We start from the raw sequence: 17,934 nt of genomic DNA on the forward strand, positions 1-17,934 counted from the left end.
CTTTTTAGTTTGATGTAGTCCCATTTGTTTTTTTTCTTTTGTTTCCTTTGTCTGAGAAGATATATCAGAAAAAGTATTAGGAAGAGAAATGTCAGAGTGTTTGCTGCCTATTGTTTCTTCTGGGAGCTTGATGGTTTTGAGTCTTACATTTAAGTCTCTCATCCATTTTGAGTTTATTCTTGTATATGGTGTAAGAAGGTGGTCTACTTTCATTTTTTGCTTGTATCTGTCCAATGATACCAGTACCATTTATTGAATAGATTGCCTTTACCCCATTGTATATGTATTTTTTGTAAATATGTTTATTGATTTTAGAGAGAGAGAAAGTGAAAGGGAGGGAGAGAGAGAGAGAGAGAGAGAAAGGGAGGGAGGGAGGAAGGAAAGGAGGGAGGGAGAGAACTATTGATTGGCTGCCTCCTACAAGTCCCTTACTGGGGATTGAGCCCACACCCCAGGCATGTGCCCTGAATGGGAATCAAACCAGTGATCTTTCGGTCCATGGGACGACCCTCAACCAACTGAGCCACACTGGTCAGGACCCCATTGTATATTCTTGCCTCCTTTGTAATATATTAACCATATAGGAGTAGGTTTATTTATGGACTCTCTCTTCTGTTCCACTGATCTATATGTCTGTTTTTATACCAGTACCATGCTGTTTTGATTACTATAGTCTTGAAATATAGTTTGATGTCAAGTAGCATGATAACTCCAACTTTGTTCTCCTTTCTCAAGGTTGCTGTGGCTATTTCAGGGCTTTTTGTAGTTTCATATAAATTTTTGGATTATTTGTTCTAGTTCTGTGAAAAATGCCATTGTTATTTTGATAGGGATTGCACAGAATCTATAGATTGCTTTGGGCAGTGTGAACATTTTAACAATGTTAATTCTTCCTACCCTAGAGCGCCACCAAATGTTTCCATTTATTTGTATCTTCTTCAATGTCTTATAATTTTCCAAGGACAGGTCTTTTACTTTCTTGGTTAAATTTACTCCTAAGTATTTTTTTTTATGCAATTGTAAATGGGATTGTTTTCTTAATTTCTCTTTCTGATAGTTCATTATTGGACACACACATCCCTCTTTTATACAACTGATACCTCTTATTTTATTTTTTATTACAGTTTGCATTCAACACGTTGTATTAGCTTCAGGTATATAGCACAGCACATAAACATTTATATAGGTTACAAAGTGTTCTTTCTGATAATTCAAGTGCCTACCTGCACTATAAATAGTTACATATAATTCTTTCCCACCTAAGAGCCTCACTAGACTGCTGTTCTCCCTTTCCCCCATGCCATCTCCCACTGTCCATCTCACCTTAATTGCCATCTCCTTAGAGACACTAACTAAAAAACAGTACCCCTGCAATTCTATCTAGCACCATAGACCACTATATATTTCCTTTTATCACTTATATTCTCTAATTATTATGTTTGCTTTCTTTTAGTTTTTATTTAAGATTTTTAAAAATTGATTTTTAGAGAGAAAGGAAGGGAGATAGAGAAACATCCATGTAAGAGCAAAACATTGATGGGCTGTACGCTGACTGGGAATCAAACTGGCAACCTTTCAGTGCACAGTCCTACAGCCAACCACCTGAGCCACCTGGCCAGGGCTTGTTTGTTTTCTTAATTAACTTTCCTAACCACATCTTATGTACCTTACCCAATTAGAATATGATCTTCCTTATTTTCAAAACAGGCACTCAATATATTACCTAATAAGTAAATGAATGATTACCTTTAATATAGTCGTCATGAAGACTGAGCAGCCCATCAGCACAAAAATCATAAGGCCTGTCACTCTCTGTTCTCGGATGCCCAAGAACTTGGGCTGTTCTCCAGGAGCGGAGCACTCAGATTCCAGTTTGAGGCTGTTCACATGTGTGATGGACAGGACAGTTGCAGCCACAAACCAGGGCAGGCCCATGATGGAGCAGACACCCAACATGATGGCCACCATTAGCAGGTCCAGGTGGTAACCACAGCCTTTCTGTAGGGAAACAGAGTCTCCATCACCATCAGTCGGGCATAGAACAGTGAGCTAAGAGTATTCCAGCCCCTTCTGGTTTGGAGGGAACAGAGGAAAAAAGGGAAACTTTAGCTTGTCCAAAGCATGCCAATATCCATTCTTTATGCAAGTGCTCTCACACACTCAAATATTCTTTTCTTGGAAGAGTAACCAGAGATCAAGCCACATCTTGACCATTCTAGATGGTAGACATTATAGGGGTTGAAGATAAATGTCCTTATTGGGTTCCAGATCCTTGCTAAATTTGCGTTGCCTACTCTAAGTAAGGAAAGTACAGAGATGAACACATTAAGCCTCTCACTAATACATACATTGGAACTTAGGTTTAGTCTAGAAACACCAGTAATGGACAGCAATGAGAGAATACCTGCCTCTAGGAAACAGTGGACCAAGTCCTGACCTGAACCTCAGGAAGATGAGCCTGACCCAGAGCATGTGGCTAAATAAGGACCACTAGGAACTCTGCCAGCCCAGCTTCCCCACAGGTTTGAAAAGAGAGTAGTGGAGCCCAAGCTTCTTTTGTATCATACCATTTGGCTCCACTCTAGGGATGGTAAACCCCTAGAAACCTCTTATGAGATCCTTCCATGACTTCTTTTATCCAGGTTCTACAGTTCCTGGTCTAAATAGTTTACCCTAAATTTTTTTTAAAAATGTAATAGAATGCCATTAATCCTTTTAGGTCAGAATTTCTTGTTACCTTGAGCTTGTGTTCTTTCCTGTTAATGATAACAGCTGTGATCTGCTGGTCCATGAATATTAAGATAGTGCAGAGTAGAGCTGGGATAATTGCAGCTATCACAGTCCACCAGGGATTGGGGCCAATGGGACTAATAATCCACCCTCGATCATCCCTTGTTGGCTAAAGGAAAAAACAAGGTTTTATTTTTAAATTTAAAGTTAACTATAATCATTAGGGCAAAACAGGTCAAACTGAACCACAATATCTACAACTCTTTTATTCCTGAATAAGAATCCTTTAAAAAAAATAATAATAAGGCATTAATACAGAAACTCTTTTTTTTTTTTTTTTAGTATAAGCTCTATATGCTTGAAAGACAGATTTGTACACATTTCCCTTACCCGGTTCTCTTTACCTACATGCATATATGCTTCCTTATCTTCAGTTACACTCAAGGCGTTCTATATGATTCTATTTAAAGCCAGCCTCTCCAATTCTGCATCTGATTCCCAGGCCTCATACTTAAGAATTCTAACTTTCGTTTTGCCACACTCTTGGTTCTTCATTTTTTCCTTTCTACCAAAGCACTCCACTCAGACATAATTACTTTATAACTAGAGGCCCAATGCACAAAACTTGTGCATGGGTAAGGTCCCTAGGCCTGGCCGGCGATCAGGGCCGATCTGTGGGGTGACCAGCGGGATGATTGGGCCCCCGCCTTGGCCAACCTAGTGCAGGCCACTTGCCGGCCCTGCCCCCTGCCGCTGCCGCCAGTCCCCTCCCTCTGTGGGGGCGACCAGCAGGGCAACCAGGGAGTGGGGGCACCCACTGGCACCCGCCTTGGCTGGCCTGGGGCCTGCAGGCTGGGAGCAGCTCCTGTGTTGAGCGTTTTCCCCCTGGTGGTCAGTGAGCATCATAGCAACCGGTCATTCCACCAGTCGTTCGGCTGTTCAATTTGCATATTGGGCTTTTATTATATAGGAGGATGTCTAATACTTAAAGAAAACTCTCATCTGTTCCTCATGCATACTCCAGAAACTACCCCATCATTGTGTTCTACTCTGCAATATTGTAGTGTACAGCAACTCTTTAGGAAATCTATGACCTTAATCAGAGTCGATCCTCAATTATCAACTTCTTATGGAATACTCAATAGTTCCTCACTTCCTTCTCCTACTCTCCAAACCCCTATGTATAGAGAAAACAAATTTATCTCAATGTTAACCCAAGTAAAATATAATTAACAAAAAAAATTTTTGTCCAGTATAATTTAATAATTTCTAACAATAAACATAAATAACTTTGACTCTCTTCCTCCTGAAGCCATATAATGTATGTCTACAGGACAAATAAAGGCAAAGTAGAGCCAGTTGCACAGAATCTCATGGACTTAGCTTAGAATGGGTTAGGGGCCTTCTCCCATCAGCATTGAAACAGGAGCCCGGGCATAAACTTGAGAGAGGAACCTAATGAGGAGACAGAAGGAAGCTAGGTAGTCAAGAATTGTGATCATGGTGGTGGGGAGGAAGTAGAACCAGGAACCCAGCTAGGTGGAGTTACTAAGGCACCCCAACTGGGCAGGGAAGGAAGGGTGCACTTGGGAGACATGAGCTTTAAAATGTATGAATGTTGCTAAGACAGGCAACTTGCAGATAACCAATCACAAGACAATGAGGCCTATAACCAATCCCAAGGATATTATCATGGCAGAATTATTTGAAAGGACCAATCAGGAGCTAGCAAGGCTGTAAACTGTATCCACACCCTAAATTAAAAAGCGCTTGCTTCTTTCTCTCTTCTCTCTGGTGTGCTGGGTCCCAGGGGGATGCTTCCCTATGCCCATGTGGCTTATGGCCATGTGGGGCTCTACACATGGGTTAATATACTTTAACACCTGGCTATAATATGTAAAGGAAGTTCTGGACACTGGTCTGCTCCTGGAACTCTAGCTGCACCTTTTCCAGGACTGGCTTCTCTCAATAAACTTTGCTTCCATTAACCGTTTTAGTCTGCGAATCCATTCTTTGGTTTTATGATACAACTAACTCAGACTCAAACACCCTACAATTTGGTTTCACTAAGACTGCTGAATCTGGGTACTTGTTTGACCCTTCTAATGCCCCTGTAAGACCACACTGTTCATAAATCTTATTTGGGTGTTCATGGCATACCTAAACTCTCCTAGAACCTCAACCTGCCTCCCCCTTCCAAAGTACTCTGAGGAGGAAAAGTTCACCTTGTTTGGCTAAGCAGTAATCCTATATAATAAAAGGCTAATATGCAAATAGACCGAAAGGTAGAACAACTGGAACAACCAAACCACTGGTTGCTATGATGTGCGCTGGCCACCAGGGGGCGTGTGTGGAACATGGCAGGCATTGGTAGTGGCAGGATGGTAGAGCAGATGAGCGGGAATGCCAGACCAAGGCGAGCGCTGTTCGCTGTCATCGGGGCTAGCCTCTGGTGGTTCCTGAAAATTCTTTGCTCCCCCTTGCCATGGTCTCGCCTGGTGCTTGCACCCACTGCCAGCGCTGGCCTCACTTGCACCTGCAGCCAGCACTGGAGCCGCCGCTCGCACCCACTGCCAGTTCCTGGCACTGGTCCCGATCACTCAGCACCATCAGTAGGTGCAAGTGGTGGCTGCCAGCCCGAATCGCCCCTAAGGTCTTCTCCACCTCCCCACCTCCCTGCTCCTGAGGGGCGATCAGGGCAGCAGCTGCCACACACACCCGCTGCTGGCACCAGCCCCAATCGCTCCGCGCCAACAGTGGGTTCGAACGGGGTGGCGCTGTCAGCATGTGGGAGCAGCGGCAGCAGGAGCGGGGCTGCCGGCAGATAGGAGACCAGGGGCCACGGCAGGAGGGCCCAGGTGGGGGCATGGAGGATGGACCGAGACCTGCCCATGTGCCTACCACAGCCTTGCAGCCCACAGTTCCTTTCAAGGTTCATGAATTCGTGCACTGGGCCTCTAGTGGAGTATAAAGGCCCAGGATACAAACTGGCCCAGAACTGACCCAAACTCAACAAACCCAAGACTGTTATAGCTAAGTATTTGGTTCCATATTTGGTCATGACTCTAGGATTCAAAGACTCTTCAATGATGTCACCAAGTCCCAAATTATAAATGGGTTAGATTATAAAAGTTTACAAAATCTTTTAGTCTCCTTAATAATGTTCTAAGTGGTAACTAAATTGTCAGGCCAACACAAAAACTTATTAAACTCTGACTGACATTAAGCCATTAGTAATAGTACTAACCTACAGATTGGGTCTTGGGGGCTATGTGAAGTAATAGGAAAGGGAAAAAGAAAGAATATTTCCTCTCTGGTTCCTGAAAGCAAGGCCTGCCAATGAACATTTTCTTTGATATTCTTCCATTTCCCTTTCTCATCTTTCTTCCATCTCCCAGAGACCTTCTTCCCAGATGTCCCAGGAATTCAGTGCCTTCTGACTATATTAAGCCTACCCATCAGGGAACCACTTCAAGGACTATTTAATGCTCCCAAATTACTTATTTTTATGCAAAATTCATTCCTCCTGCAGAGTTGACCTGAGCTAGGTAAGAGGGAGAGGTAACTGAAAAAGTGAGAATGACATATTATTGGAAGTATTACAGTTTTAAAGAGGGTGTTTTTTAATCCAAAAATTTCTAACTGGTGACATTTCAGCAAATTTACCAAAATACAATATAAAAATTTCAGGCCTACTTTAGGCAGAGAAAGGGGAGACAAAGGCCATTATAAGTCAAAGACTTCCTTTATTCCTATCTTCCTTTTCCTCCCCATCCTCTCATTATATGATTCTTCTCCAGTCACTGAGTATAGCCAGGTTTTTTTCTCCTCTCCACCTTGTGGGGATCTATGGAGCTGAGTTCAGCTTTTCCATCTTCTCTATTTACTTAGTCAGTGTCCCCAAACAGAATTAGATTTGCAGTCCCACATATTGATCATTTACTTTATTTTTTATATAGGTGTTTGGGAAAATATTATAGATTATAGAGAGTTATGCAAACAATGAAATAGGGTTGAAGACATGTCATGGTTACTCTGGCAGAAGCCCTAGGCTGTGGATGAGGCACCTTCGCTAGCTCACCTCCTCACCTGGCAAGATCCGTTAGGGTAGGACTAAGTCCTACATTTACCTTTCTCACCCTTCCCAGTGGCCTCATACAGTTGGTGCTCAATGAAAATGCCATTAACCAGACTTGTGCCAGAGACCCACATTTCCACACTAACTGGTATGCATTAATGTAAATGTGCACATTCTAGTGATTTAAACCTTAACATTAAAAACAGTTAAGTGGCAGACTTCTGGTCAAGATGGCAGCATAGGGAAATGTGGTACTTGTATCCTCCCACAACCACATCCAAATTACAACTAAACTATAGAACAACCATCATTCAGACCACCTGGAATCTAGCTGAATGGAAGTCCTAAAACTAGGGATTTAAAGAAGGCACATCAAAACTGGTAGGAAGGGCAGAGATGATGAGTGGGCTAGTGCAACACCCACGTGTGGAAAATGAACATCAGAAGGGACATCTTGGTTGTGGAGGAACACCCTGAGGAGTGAGGGGTTCCAGCCTCACACCTGGCCCCCAGTGTGAGGGTTCTGGAGCTGAGAAATTCCCATAATATCTGGCTGTAAAAATCAGCAGGAATTGAGTTGAGTGAGATGAAGGGCTGCTGGAGTCCCAGGCAGTTCCGCTTAAAGGGCCTGGGCACACACTTACTCTGACTCACTCTTCTGAACTCCAGCACTGGGATAGCAGCTCAAAAGGCACCAGGGACATTAGGGGAGGAACTGAGTGTCTGCCATCAGGCTGAGAATTGGGGGCACAACTTTCTCTCAGACAAAAGTTCTGGCAAATGCCATTGTTCCTTTGATGAGCCCTTCCCCAACAGAGCCAGCAAGTAAGCACCATATTTGAGACTCCATCAACCTGGCTATCACTGTTTGCCCTGCCATGGAAATTCCTTGCGACCCCACCTCACCAAACTTTTAGGCACAGCCAAGCTGTTTCCAGTGCCTTTCCATATGAATGACATGTCTTGGCTTGTGCTTCAGACTTTCCCAAAATATCTCAAACAAATAGCATTTGGCCTCAGTGTGCCCCATACCTCTCCCTAAGTGGCCCCAGGCCCCAGGCCACCATGGTTCACAGCTTGGTCTCTCTTGGGCTGTGGTTCTCAGCTTGGCCTCTCCTGGGCACCTCCAAGCCCAGCACAAGTAGCACCCAGTTGCAGATTGCTTGGTAGCTAAAGCCAGGTGACCCTGGGCAGAACACAGGCAGGGGCTGACCTTGGCCTGCATCTTCCAGTAGTCCCCAAAGCTAACCCACCTGGTAGACATCTTCAGACCAGGTCAAAATACCACTCAACCAGCTTCACGGGGGCAAACTCAGTGGGCACCAGAGCCCCACTGAAATAAGTCCTGCTCTGTGAGGTGGGCCCCTGCACAGCTGATCCTCCACAATAACTGGTGGGCCCAGCCAGTCCTTGCAGCAGATTGGTGTGGGGGTAAATCCCTCCCATTGGTATGCTAACTGTAATCAAGGCTCAACTACAACAGGAGGATGTACACAGCCCACATTGGCGGGGGGTGGGGGGTGGAACGCAACTGGAGTGCTCAGCTTGGGTGATCAGGTAGGCTGTGTCACTAAACTGTACAGGACACCTACTATATTAGGCCACTCTACCAAGCCTGGGAGACATAGAAGCTCTACCTAATACATAGCAACATACACATGGAGGCTGCCAAAATGAGGAGACAAAGAACACATCCCAAATGAAAGAACAGAACAAAACTCCAGAAAAAGAACGAAACAAAACAGTGACAAGCAATCTACTAGATGCAGAGTTCAATATACTACTTATAAGGATGCCCAATGAGCTTAGGGAAGGAGTAGCTGAACTTAGAGAGAACATCAACAGTATTAAAAAGGATGTGAAAACCATAAAAAAGAACGAGAAATGAAGGATACACTAACGGAAATGCAGAATATTACAGGGAATCAACAGTAGAGTAGATGAAGCTGAAAATCAAATCAGCAATTTGGAATATAAGGAAGCAAAAAAACAACAACAACACACACACAAAAACACCCAATCAGAAGAGCAAAAAGAATTTAAAAAAATGAAGATAGTGTAAGGAGCCTTTGGAAAACCTTCAAGCATTCCAATATTCACACCATGAAAGTACCAGAAAGAGAAGAAAGCAAAAAATGGAAAACCTATTTGAAAAAATAATGACAGAAAACTACCCTAACCCAGTGAAGGAAATAGACATATAAGTCCAGGAAGTACTAAAAGTTCCAAACAAGATGAACCCAAAAAGGCCACACCAAGACACATCATAATTAAAATGCAAAACGTTAAAGACAAAGAGAAAATCTTAAAAGCAGCAAGAGGAAAGCAGTTAGTTACTTACAAGGTAGCTCCCATAAGACTGCCAGCTGATTTCTCAACAGAAACTTTGCAAGCCAGAAGGGATTGGCAATAAATATTCAAAGTGATGAAAAACAAGGACCTACAACAAGATTACTCTATCCTGCAAAGCTATAATTTAGAATCAAAGAACATATAAAGAACTTTCCCACCCAGTCACTGTGGCTCAGTTGGTTGAGCACCTTCCCATGAACCAGGAGATCACAGTTCAATTCCAGTCAGGGCACATGCCCAGGTTGTGGGCTCGATTCCTAATAGGGGTCGTGCAGGAGGTAGCCAATTAATGTTTATTTCTCATCAATGTTTCTATCTCTCTATCTCTCTCCCTTCCTCTCTCTGAAATCAATAAAGCCATATTTAAAAAAAAATTTTTTTAAAAGAACTTCCCAGACAAAGAAAAGCTAAAGGACTTCATCACCAGCAAACCAGTATTACATGAAATGTTAAAGCGTTTTCTTTAAGAAAAAGAAAGGAAAAAAAGATAAAAAACATAAACAATAAAATGGCAATAAATGCATATCTATTAACAAATGAATCTAAAAAATAAATGAAGAAGCAAAACAGAAACAGACTCATAGATACAGAGAACATTTTGATGGCTGCCAGATAGGAGAGGAGTTGGGAGGATGGGTGAAAAAAGATGAAGGGATTAAAAAGTACAAATTGGTTATTACAGCAGAGTCATGGGGATGTAAAGTACAGCATAGAGAATATAGTTAATATCCTAATAACTATGTATGATGTCAGATGGGTACTAGATTTATCGGGATGATCACTTAGTAAGTTATATAATGTCTAATCACTGGGATGTATACCTAAAACTAATATAATATTGTATGTCAACTATAATAAAAAATGAACAAAATAAACTGGTGTACAAAATAGATCCAGAAGCATGAAAGCATGGAACAGACTGACGAATCTCAGAGGAAAGGCGGGGAGGAGGGGTGGGGTGGGGGGTGGGGGTGGGTGGGGGCGGGCAGGGGGGGTGGAGGGGGCTGGGGGAGGCGGGCGGGGGGGCGGGTGGTGGTTGGGGGGAGGAAAGAGATTAACCAAAGAATTTATATGCCTATAAGCATAACGCTTAAACACAGACAATAGTGCCATAGGCCTGGGGGTGTGGAGGGTAGAGGGAGTCAATGGGGGGAAAAGGGGAACATCTGAAATACTTTCAACAATAAAGGTAAATTTTAAAATAAATTAATTTAAAAATAAAAACAGTTGAGTTGCATTAATGATAATAAAAAATACTTTTTGTTCATTAAATGAACTGAGGCTTGCTCCTTTCTGACTTGAACTTAGCCAAGCCTGACAAGCTCCCTTTTCTAAAAGTAAGGCATAAAGAGCACGGTTCATAGAGGACTGAAAAACTCAGGATTTGGAGTATGGAAAGAGGCCTTTGAAATTAACTCCAAAGCAGATCCTATGAAATTACATGAGGCACCAAGTACCCTGAGATCTGTTTACCTTGAACACACTTGGAACTTGAAGTTTTGGGGATGGGACTCCAATCAAAAAATCAATAATCACCATTGTGAAGATTGTGAGGAAAACGGCAAAGTCACTCACCATGGAGCGGACCTGGCATGCAAAAGAATTAGAAAAGTGCTTTAGTAGGTTGAATGCAGTAGAAAAGTATTTAATATTGCAAAAGTTTTAAAAATCCTGAGGAGAATGCTTTAATTTTATACTTGAATTAATACAAGCATATTTAAATAACAGGAATATGTTAATATGCCCAAGTTAATGTCTCCACCAAAACCCTGAAATGGTTGCTCATTTCACTGAGTTAAAAACCCAAAAGGCCCTCTTGGCCTATGAGGCCCGCACTCACTGGCATCATTACCTCTCTGAACCCAGCTCCTAATGCTCTCTGCTTGCTCACTCTGCTCCAGCACACAGACCTCCCTGTTGTTTCTTAAACATGCCAGACTCACTCCCACTTACTCATCCTTCTATCTCGAATTTTTTTCTCCAGTAATCTCTTGGGTCGCTCCCTTACCTCCTTTATGTTCACCCAAATACAACCTTCATGAGATCTTCTTTGATGACCCTACTTAAAATTGGTTGCCACCTGCCTCCCCAGCTCTTCCTATACTCCTTTCCTGCTTTATTTTTCTCCATAGCATTTATCACCGTTTTTTCCTAAGAGGACTAACCCACTTCATAGTTTAGTGTAGCTTTAATAAATACAATGTGCCTGAAATGCTCAGTGCCTGTCTTAAGCTAAACTTCCAACAGAAATAGAGCAAAATATATCTCAGCCATGTTTAACATCACTACTACCTGAACCTGACTTTGCTTTCCTTTGAAACCTGAGTTTTCCAGCTCCCCCTCCCTGGTTTTGTTAGTTCTCCTCTGAATGTTACATAAATTCTCTGAACATGTAGCTGTCCCCACCATGAAGCCCATCTTGACCATCCTGGGGCCCAGTGACTCTTCTCTCCTCTGAACTCCTATGGCACTTACATCCAACTCTTTACTACTGTCTCATATGACCTGGTTGTTTCATATGTTTCCACTTCCTATCCAATCTTTTGCATCCCCTACAGCACTTAACCACACCTGAGCTGGTAGTCAGTACATAACTGCCATTTGTTCACTATTTGTCCAGACTGGAAACAATGACCCAGAGCATATCTAGGATGTATCTCCTTAATTACTGTGTAGATCCACTGAAGTCTAAGAATGTTTTAGTGATGTAGGTGTAAATATCCAATCAACTGACCCCTTTCCCTATTCATACATCCTGCCCTGCAAACGTGCCTGGTTGAAACCTCACAGAAAAACCACCAATTCCTCCTGATTCAAGCTCCTTTTCAAAGCAATAGCCCCTTCAGCCACTCTAAACTTGGCCTATAATTCTGTCCTGCCATAACTGGGCATGACAAACAGTGTCAGCTGCATCAGGGAGAGCTTGTTGAGGCTTCAAACAGTCAGGCAAACCAAGTCAGGAGCGTTCTCACTGCTGGAGTCAATTTAACAAGTGATTTCACAAGCTATTACAAGAGCCATTCCTGAGAGGAGACTTTGGGACCCCCTACCTAATCCAAAGCAATCATCCCAATTAATTACATTAAGTAGCCAGCCCTATTTATTTCTATTGCATTCTAGAAATACAACTTAATAGCATTCCAGAAATGAGACTTAGTAGCTGTTAGAGAACACTACTCCATCTTAAACTCACCTGTGCTTTTAAATCAAAAATCTTTTACATATATTAACTCCTCATTCCACACCACACATTTATGAAAGGGGCTGTTGGTCATTAGAAGAAGAGATGCTGCAGTGTGGCTCATCAGGACATTTAGAACTCTCCACCTGCCACTCTACTCAGCAAGCAGCATGGAGGCTGAGATGAGGCTGTTATATTAGAACTAGAAGCCTGGTGCATGACATTTGTGCACTGGGGGGGGGGGGTTCCTCCACCCGGCCTGAACCCTCTCACAGTCTGGGACCCCTGGGGGGATGTCTGCCTGGGCTTCTGGCTGAGTGGGGGAGCGCACTGACCACCAGGAGGTAGCTCCTGCATTGAGCATCTGCCCCCTGCTGCTAAGTACATGTCATAGCGACCTGTCGTTCCACCATTCTGTCAATTTGCATATTAGCCTTTTATTATATAGGATTCTAACACAAAAGAAATGTATGAACATGCTACTTACTCTGGTTGGGAAATAGCGGCTTGTCTTAAATGTCTTTAAGGTGCTTGAAAGGATGAAGGTGGTGAAGAAGAGAATGCAGGACCAAAACAGCACATCAGGAGTATAGGGTCCATGATGGCCACATGCAGGTCCTGTGAACTCTCCATGCATCTCCTGGCATTCCTGGAGAAACAAACATTCTGGATAATGAAAAGCAGGCCGGAGGGAGAAACTAGAGGCTGCCTTCTGAGTCCACCACTCACTGTGATCCTGCAACTGCTGGATAGCATATGCTGCCAGCAGCATTAACCTTCATGTAGTTGTGCAGGTCTCACTTGCATAGGACCCTTCCAGGTAGGGTGACTACTTATGGTCTGAACTAAGACATTTTAAAAATATATATTTTTTTCATTGATTTCAGAGGAAGGGAGAGGGAGAGATAGAAATATCAATGATTAGCGAGAATCATCAATTGGCTGCCTCCTACATGCTCCCTACTGGGGACTGAGCCTGCAACCCAGGCATGTGCCCTGCCTGGAATCAACCCAGGACCTCCTGGTTCATAGGTCAATGCTCAACCACTGAGTCACACTGGCTAAACCGAACTAAGACACTTTTGAAAATGAAACCAGAACTGTTTCAAGAAAACACGAGGTTCTAAGAGGGCCCCAGAAATTTGTACTATTTTTATTACAGAGGCCTTGTTGATTTGAATGTCCTTCAAGCTCCATAAAACCTGGATCTACTCCCCAACCCTGCCTGGTTTCATCCCCACATATCTTTAGTGCAGGGTCACTGGATAGGGGGTAGCTATTGCATGTGAGAGAGAAGTAAGAAATAATATTATTTTATCTTTATGTGCAAGACAATTTTGAAGGGGGGAGGGAAGTCAGTAAGAATAGTTTAAAAGAAGAAAAATATTTTATTTCTGTAAATGTCAGAGCTTGCTAAAGGGCTACCCACTTCTACCTAGAAGACTCCCTTAAATCTGGTAGTCACAATGCTAGGCCATCTGGCAGCTCCCAGACTTACAGTAACAGTCAGGTTAGCCCAGTGGACTTCTGTTGTCACGATGTTTTGGTCCTTCCAATACTGTAGTGTGTGATTGTTTGGATTCTCTGGGACAGTACACCTGCAGCTGGAGGGGGAAAAAAGATTCCTGAGGAAAGCAGCCAACTATTCAATAGAATATTTTTAGCCATGACTGGGTTAAAGGCTTTAGTATCAGAGCCTGCTTTGCTTCTCCTATGCCCACTTGAGATTCCTGAGGTTGATTCTACTGGATGAGGCCCAACCACACCCTGGTTTTTCAGTCAGTCATTAATAAATATGGACTCAAATCAGTGTGTGGGTCTTGGATTCTATTGTATTGACAACCAAGCTTAGCATCGGATGCACTCAGAATGAGCCCTGGTGGTTTCTTAGTTTCTATCTCTTAGGCTTGTCCTATGGAATTCAATCTACACAGCAAGGAGGACATGATAACCCACTCTGCGCCCAACAGTTTTCTCTAAACCTGGATGATTTGCTCCCTATACCCGTCACATGATTGCTCTAAAATTCAGTCTCCCAGAATCATGATGTAAGCTCTTCCTAACACTGTGTCATCCCTGGTAATCCACTATCTTGGCCATTCCCTGGCTTCCCAGGTCTCTTCCTCTAAACCAGACCAGACCAGACCTGTCCCACTGGCCACCATGCTGCCTCCAAGTCTCAGCATGCTTCATGCCTGAATGGCTCCCTGTACATTCAACTGACATAGCCATTCCCACCACTTTCATTTCATATAAGAATCTAATGACCATTTCTTCTAAGGATACAGCATAAACAGAATTAAAATTCAAAAAGATCTCAACAGTTTATAAAATAGGAGCAATCAACAAAATGAAAAGTAATAGGAAATCTATAAAGTCCTGGATTTAGGTATAAAAAAATCAATTCCCAACTTGGAAGCAACAGAGTTGTCCTTCAGTAGGTGAATGGATGTACTTTAGTATAGCTAGACAAAAGAAAAAACCTAAGGGTCCTTCAATGGACAACTGAATAAAGATGATGTGGCATATGTATACAATGGAATACTACTCAGCCATAAGAAAGTATAAAATACTGCCATTTGCCACAACATGGACAGATCTTGAGAATATTATGCTAAGTGAAATAAGTCAGACAGAAAGAACCACATGATTTCACTCATACGCGAGATATAAAACAAAAATTAACAGGTGAACAAACAAAAACAACAAACGAATTTATACACATAAACAACAGCATGGTGGTTACAAGAAAGGGATAGGGGTGTGGAGGATGAATAGAGTAAAGGGGGTCAAATAAAGGGTGGGAGAAAAGTAGGTTTATAGTTGTGAGTACCTGAAACACAGAGTTTATTATTATTTATTAGTTATTGTATCATTATTTATTAATTACTAGAGGCCCGGTGCACAAAAATTTGTGCACTCGGGGGGAGGGGGGGGTCCCTCAGCCCGGCCTGTGCCCTCTTGCAGTCTGGGACCTCTCGGGGGATGACCACCTGCTGGCTCAGGCCTGCTCCCTGGGTGATTGGGCCTAAAATGGCAATCAGACATCCCTCTGGCAGCCCGGCAGCCCTCGGGGGATGTCCACTTGCCAGTGGGGAGCAGACCTAAGCTGCAGTCAGACATCCTTAGCACTGCTGAAGAGGCAGGAGAGGCTCCCACACCACCGCTGTACTGGCAGCCATCAGCCTGGCTTGTGGCTGAGCAGAGCTCCCCGTGGGAGCGCACTGACCACCAGAGGGCAGCTCCTGCATTGAGTGTCTGCCCCCTGGTGGTCAGTGTGTGTCATAGTGACCAGTCATTCTCAGTCTTTCTGCTGTTAGGGTCAGTTTACATATTACCTTTTACTATATAGGATAGAGGCCTGGTGCACAGGTGGGGACCAGCTGGTTTGCCTTGAAGGGTGTCCTGGATCAGGGTGGGGGTCCCGCTTGGGTGCCTGGTCAGCCTGGGTGAGGGGCTGATGGCTGTTTGCAGCTGGTCACACCCCCTTCAGGGTGGGGGTCCCCACTGGGATGCCTGGCCAGTCCATATTGTATGATTTTGCCAAACTGTATGACGTTGTGGAAAAGGCAAAACCATGGAGACAGGGTAAAGATCAGTGGTTGCCAGGGATTGGAGTGGTAGGGTAGGATGAAAAGGCAGAGTACAAAGGATTTTTAGGACAGTGAAACTACTCGGTATAAAACTACAATGATGGAAAGCTCTTATGCATTTGTCAAAACTCACAGAATGTGTAACACCAAGAGTGAACCCTAATGTAAACTATGGACACCGGATAATAATGATGTATCAATACAAGTTCATTGATTACAACAAATGTACCACTTTGGTATGGGATAGTGATAGTGGAGAAAGCTATGCATATGTGGGAGCAGGAGGGCATATGGGAACTCTCTGTACTTTCTGCTCATTTTTGCTGTGAACCTAACTAAAACTGCTCTTTAAAAGAAATTATATTTTAAAAAATCAGTTCCACACATATTAACATAAAATCATTTAAAGAGTTGGAAAGTTCTAGCTTCACATCAGCTCCATAGGAACCAACAGTAGAATGCAAATAATAAAAATACTATTTGAGCTTTATTAACAAAGAATTACAGTATCCAGACCCAAAGTCTACTCAGTGCAGGGCTGATTACTTTTGTCTGTTGTCTCCCACTTAGATATACGTCTCATGAGGATAGATCCTTTGTCTATCATATTCATCGCTTTTTCCAGGGCCTAAAACAGTGCTGGCACATAGTAGATGATCAGCAAATACTTGTTAAATAAATAAATTATAAAAAAGGTCAAAGAATGAACTTACTCCACTGCCAGTGGGCAATTCAGAGCTCCAATGCCAACTGACAATCCACTAGGCTTCAAAGATTACACTCCCTAATGGTGGTTATTTTGTGATAAAACAATTTTTATAAATCCTAATAAATTTTGTATAAATTTTGATTTTTTAGGTTGATGAACAGATAACTAGAATCTATAAAAGTGTATCTGTTGATAGTTAGCAGACCCCTCCATTCAGTGCGCTCTATCTACCCAGGCAGTTTCAGGTTGAAATTGTCCACTTCACAACCAGACCCTCCAGATCAGAACTGTACAGCCAGAAGGAATGGAATTTGAGGCACAGAACTAAAGGATGAAAGTCTTTAGTTACAATTTGGAGAATACTATTCCAGAGAAGAAATGTTGTATAGGACCAGACTCTTCTTAATGGTTGAAAACACAAATACTGTGTTTCTTTTCAAGCTGAACCAAGCTATGTTGAACATGTGAAGAAAACACAGTCTCTTTAGTTGAAATCTAGGTAAGTAAACAATTTCTAGATGCAGTATCTTGATAACATGGTCCCAGGATCTCACAAGTCCCTACAAAAAGTAGTTCTTCCCAACAACTAAACTGAATTATCCCTGCTGCTTTAGCAGCCTATTTTTGTCTCAATGCCTGGAACCAAAAGACATGCTTAGAAAGCATTTCTCAACTCCCATCTGAGTTTCACTCTTAGTCCATCTTCTCTGTCATCAATGTTGACTGTTCTCCTCTGGCAGGAGTCTCCACATCCATATCTGAGCTCTGTTTCCCAAAGGGCCAAGATAGTTCCATCACAGAAACTGTAAGCACTGCCTGGCATACTGTATCAGTCATTAAACTCAGGCCCTTTGCTCAATTAAAAAAAAAAAAAGACTTGCAGAAGCATACTTACTAATACAGGCTAAGGTGGTCCAACTGGCTATGCATGTGGATGGGGTAGGTCTCTGCCAGGTGAATCAGCTTTTCTATTGCTTCATAGATGAAAATTATGCAAATTAAGGAGGCAAATGCTTCTTCAGTGAAGCGAGTAATGTAGCAGACAAGGGAACTGGCATCAGTTGCCACAAGAACAATACATAGGAAGGCAGTCCACAGTCCAATACAAGCACGCAAGGAGAGGTACGAAAGAGCATAGTCTCTGAAATAAGACAAAAGTTCATCAAAAAGCATGGAGGGATGGCATTAAGAGACAAAGGGTCAGAAACATGGTTAATTCATCTCATTTTATCTGACCAGTATTGCAACCCAATTTCTCCCGAATTCTGACTGTGTTTCACTTTTAAATGGT

The 17,934-nt window shown here is 42.8% G+C and overlaps 1 protein-coding gene across 1 annotated transcript in view; it reads right to left on the bottom strand.

Annotated features, from left to right (window-relative positions):
• The window catches only part of SLC4A8 (solute carrier family 4 member 8), a 78,793-nt gene that overhangs the window by 15,572 nt on the left and 45,287 nt on the right, over positions 1-17,934 (bottom strand). Inside the window, exons 14-19 of the mRNA XM_081082614.1 lie at positions 17,539-17,784; positions 13,840-13,945; positions 12,829-12,990; positions 10,634-10,747; positions 2,738-2,899; positions 1,747-1,998 (exon numbers count right to left, since the gene is read on the bottom strand). Of these exons, the coding sequence (XP_080938740.1) occupies positions 1,747-1,998; positions 2,738-2,899; positions 10,634-10,747; positions 12,829-12,990; positions 13,840-13,945; positions 17,539-17,784 (1,042 nt within the window). The remainder of the gene's footprint in view (positions 1-1,746; positions 1,999-2,737; positions 2,900-10,633; positions 10,748-12,828; positions 12,991-13,839; positions 13,946-17,538; positions 17,785-17,934) is intronic.

The sequence above is a fragment of the Myotis nattereri genome (genome assembly GCF_964212035.1).
Source record: "Myotis nattereri genome assembly, chromosome: 2".
NCBI lineage: Eukaryota > Metazoa > Chordata > Mammalia > Chiroptera > Vespertilionidae > Myotis > Myotis nattereri.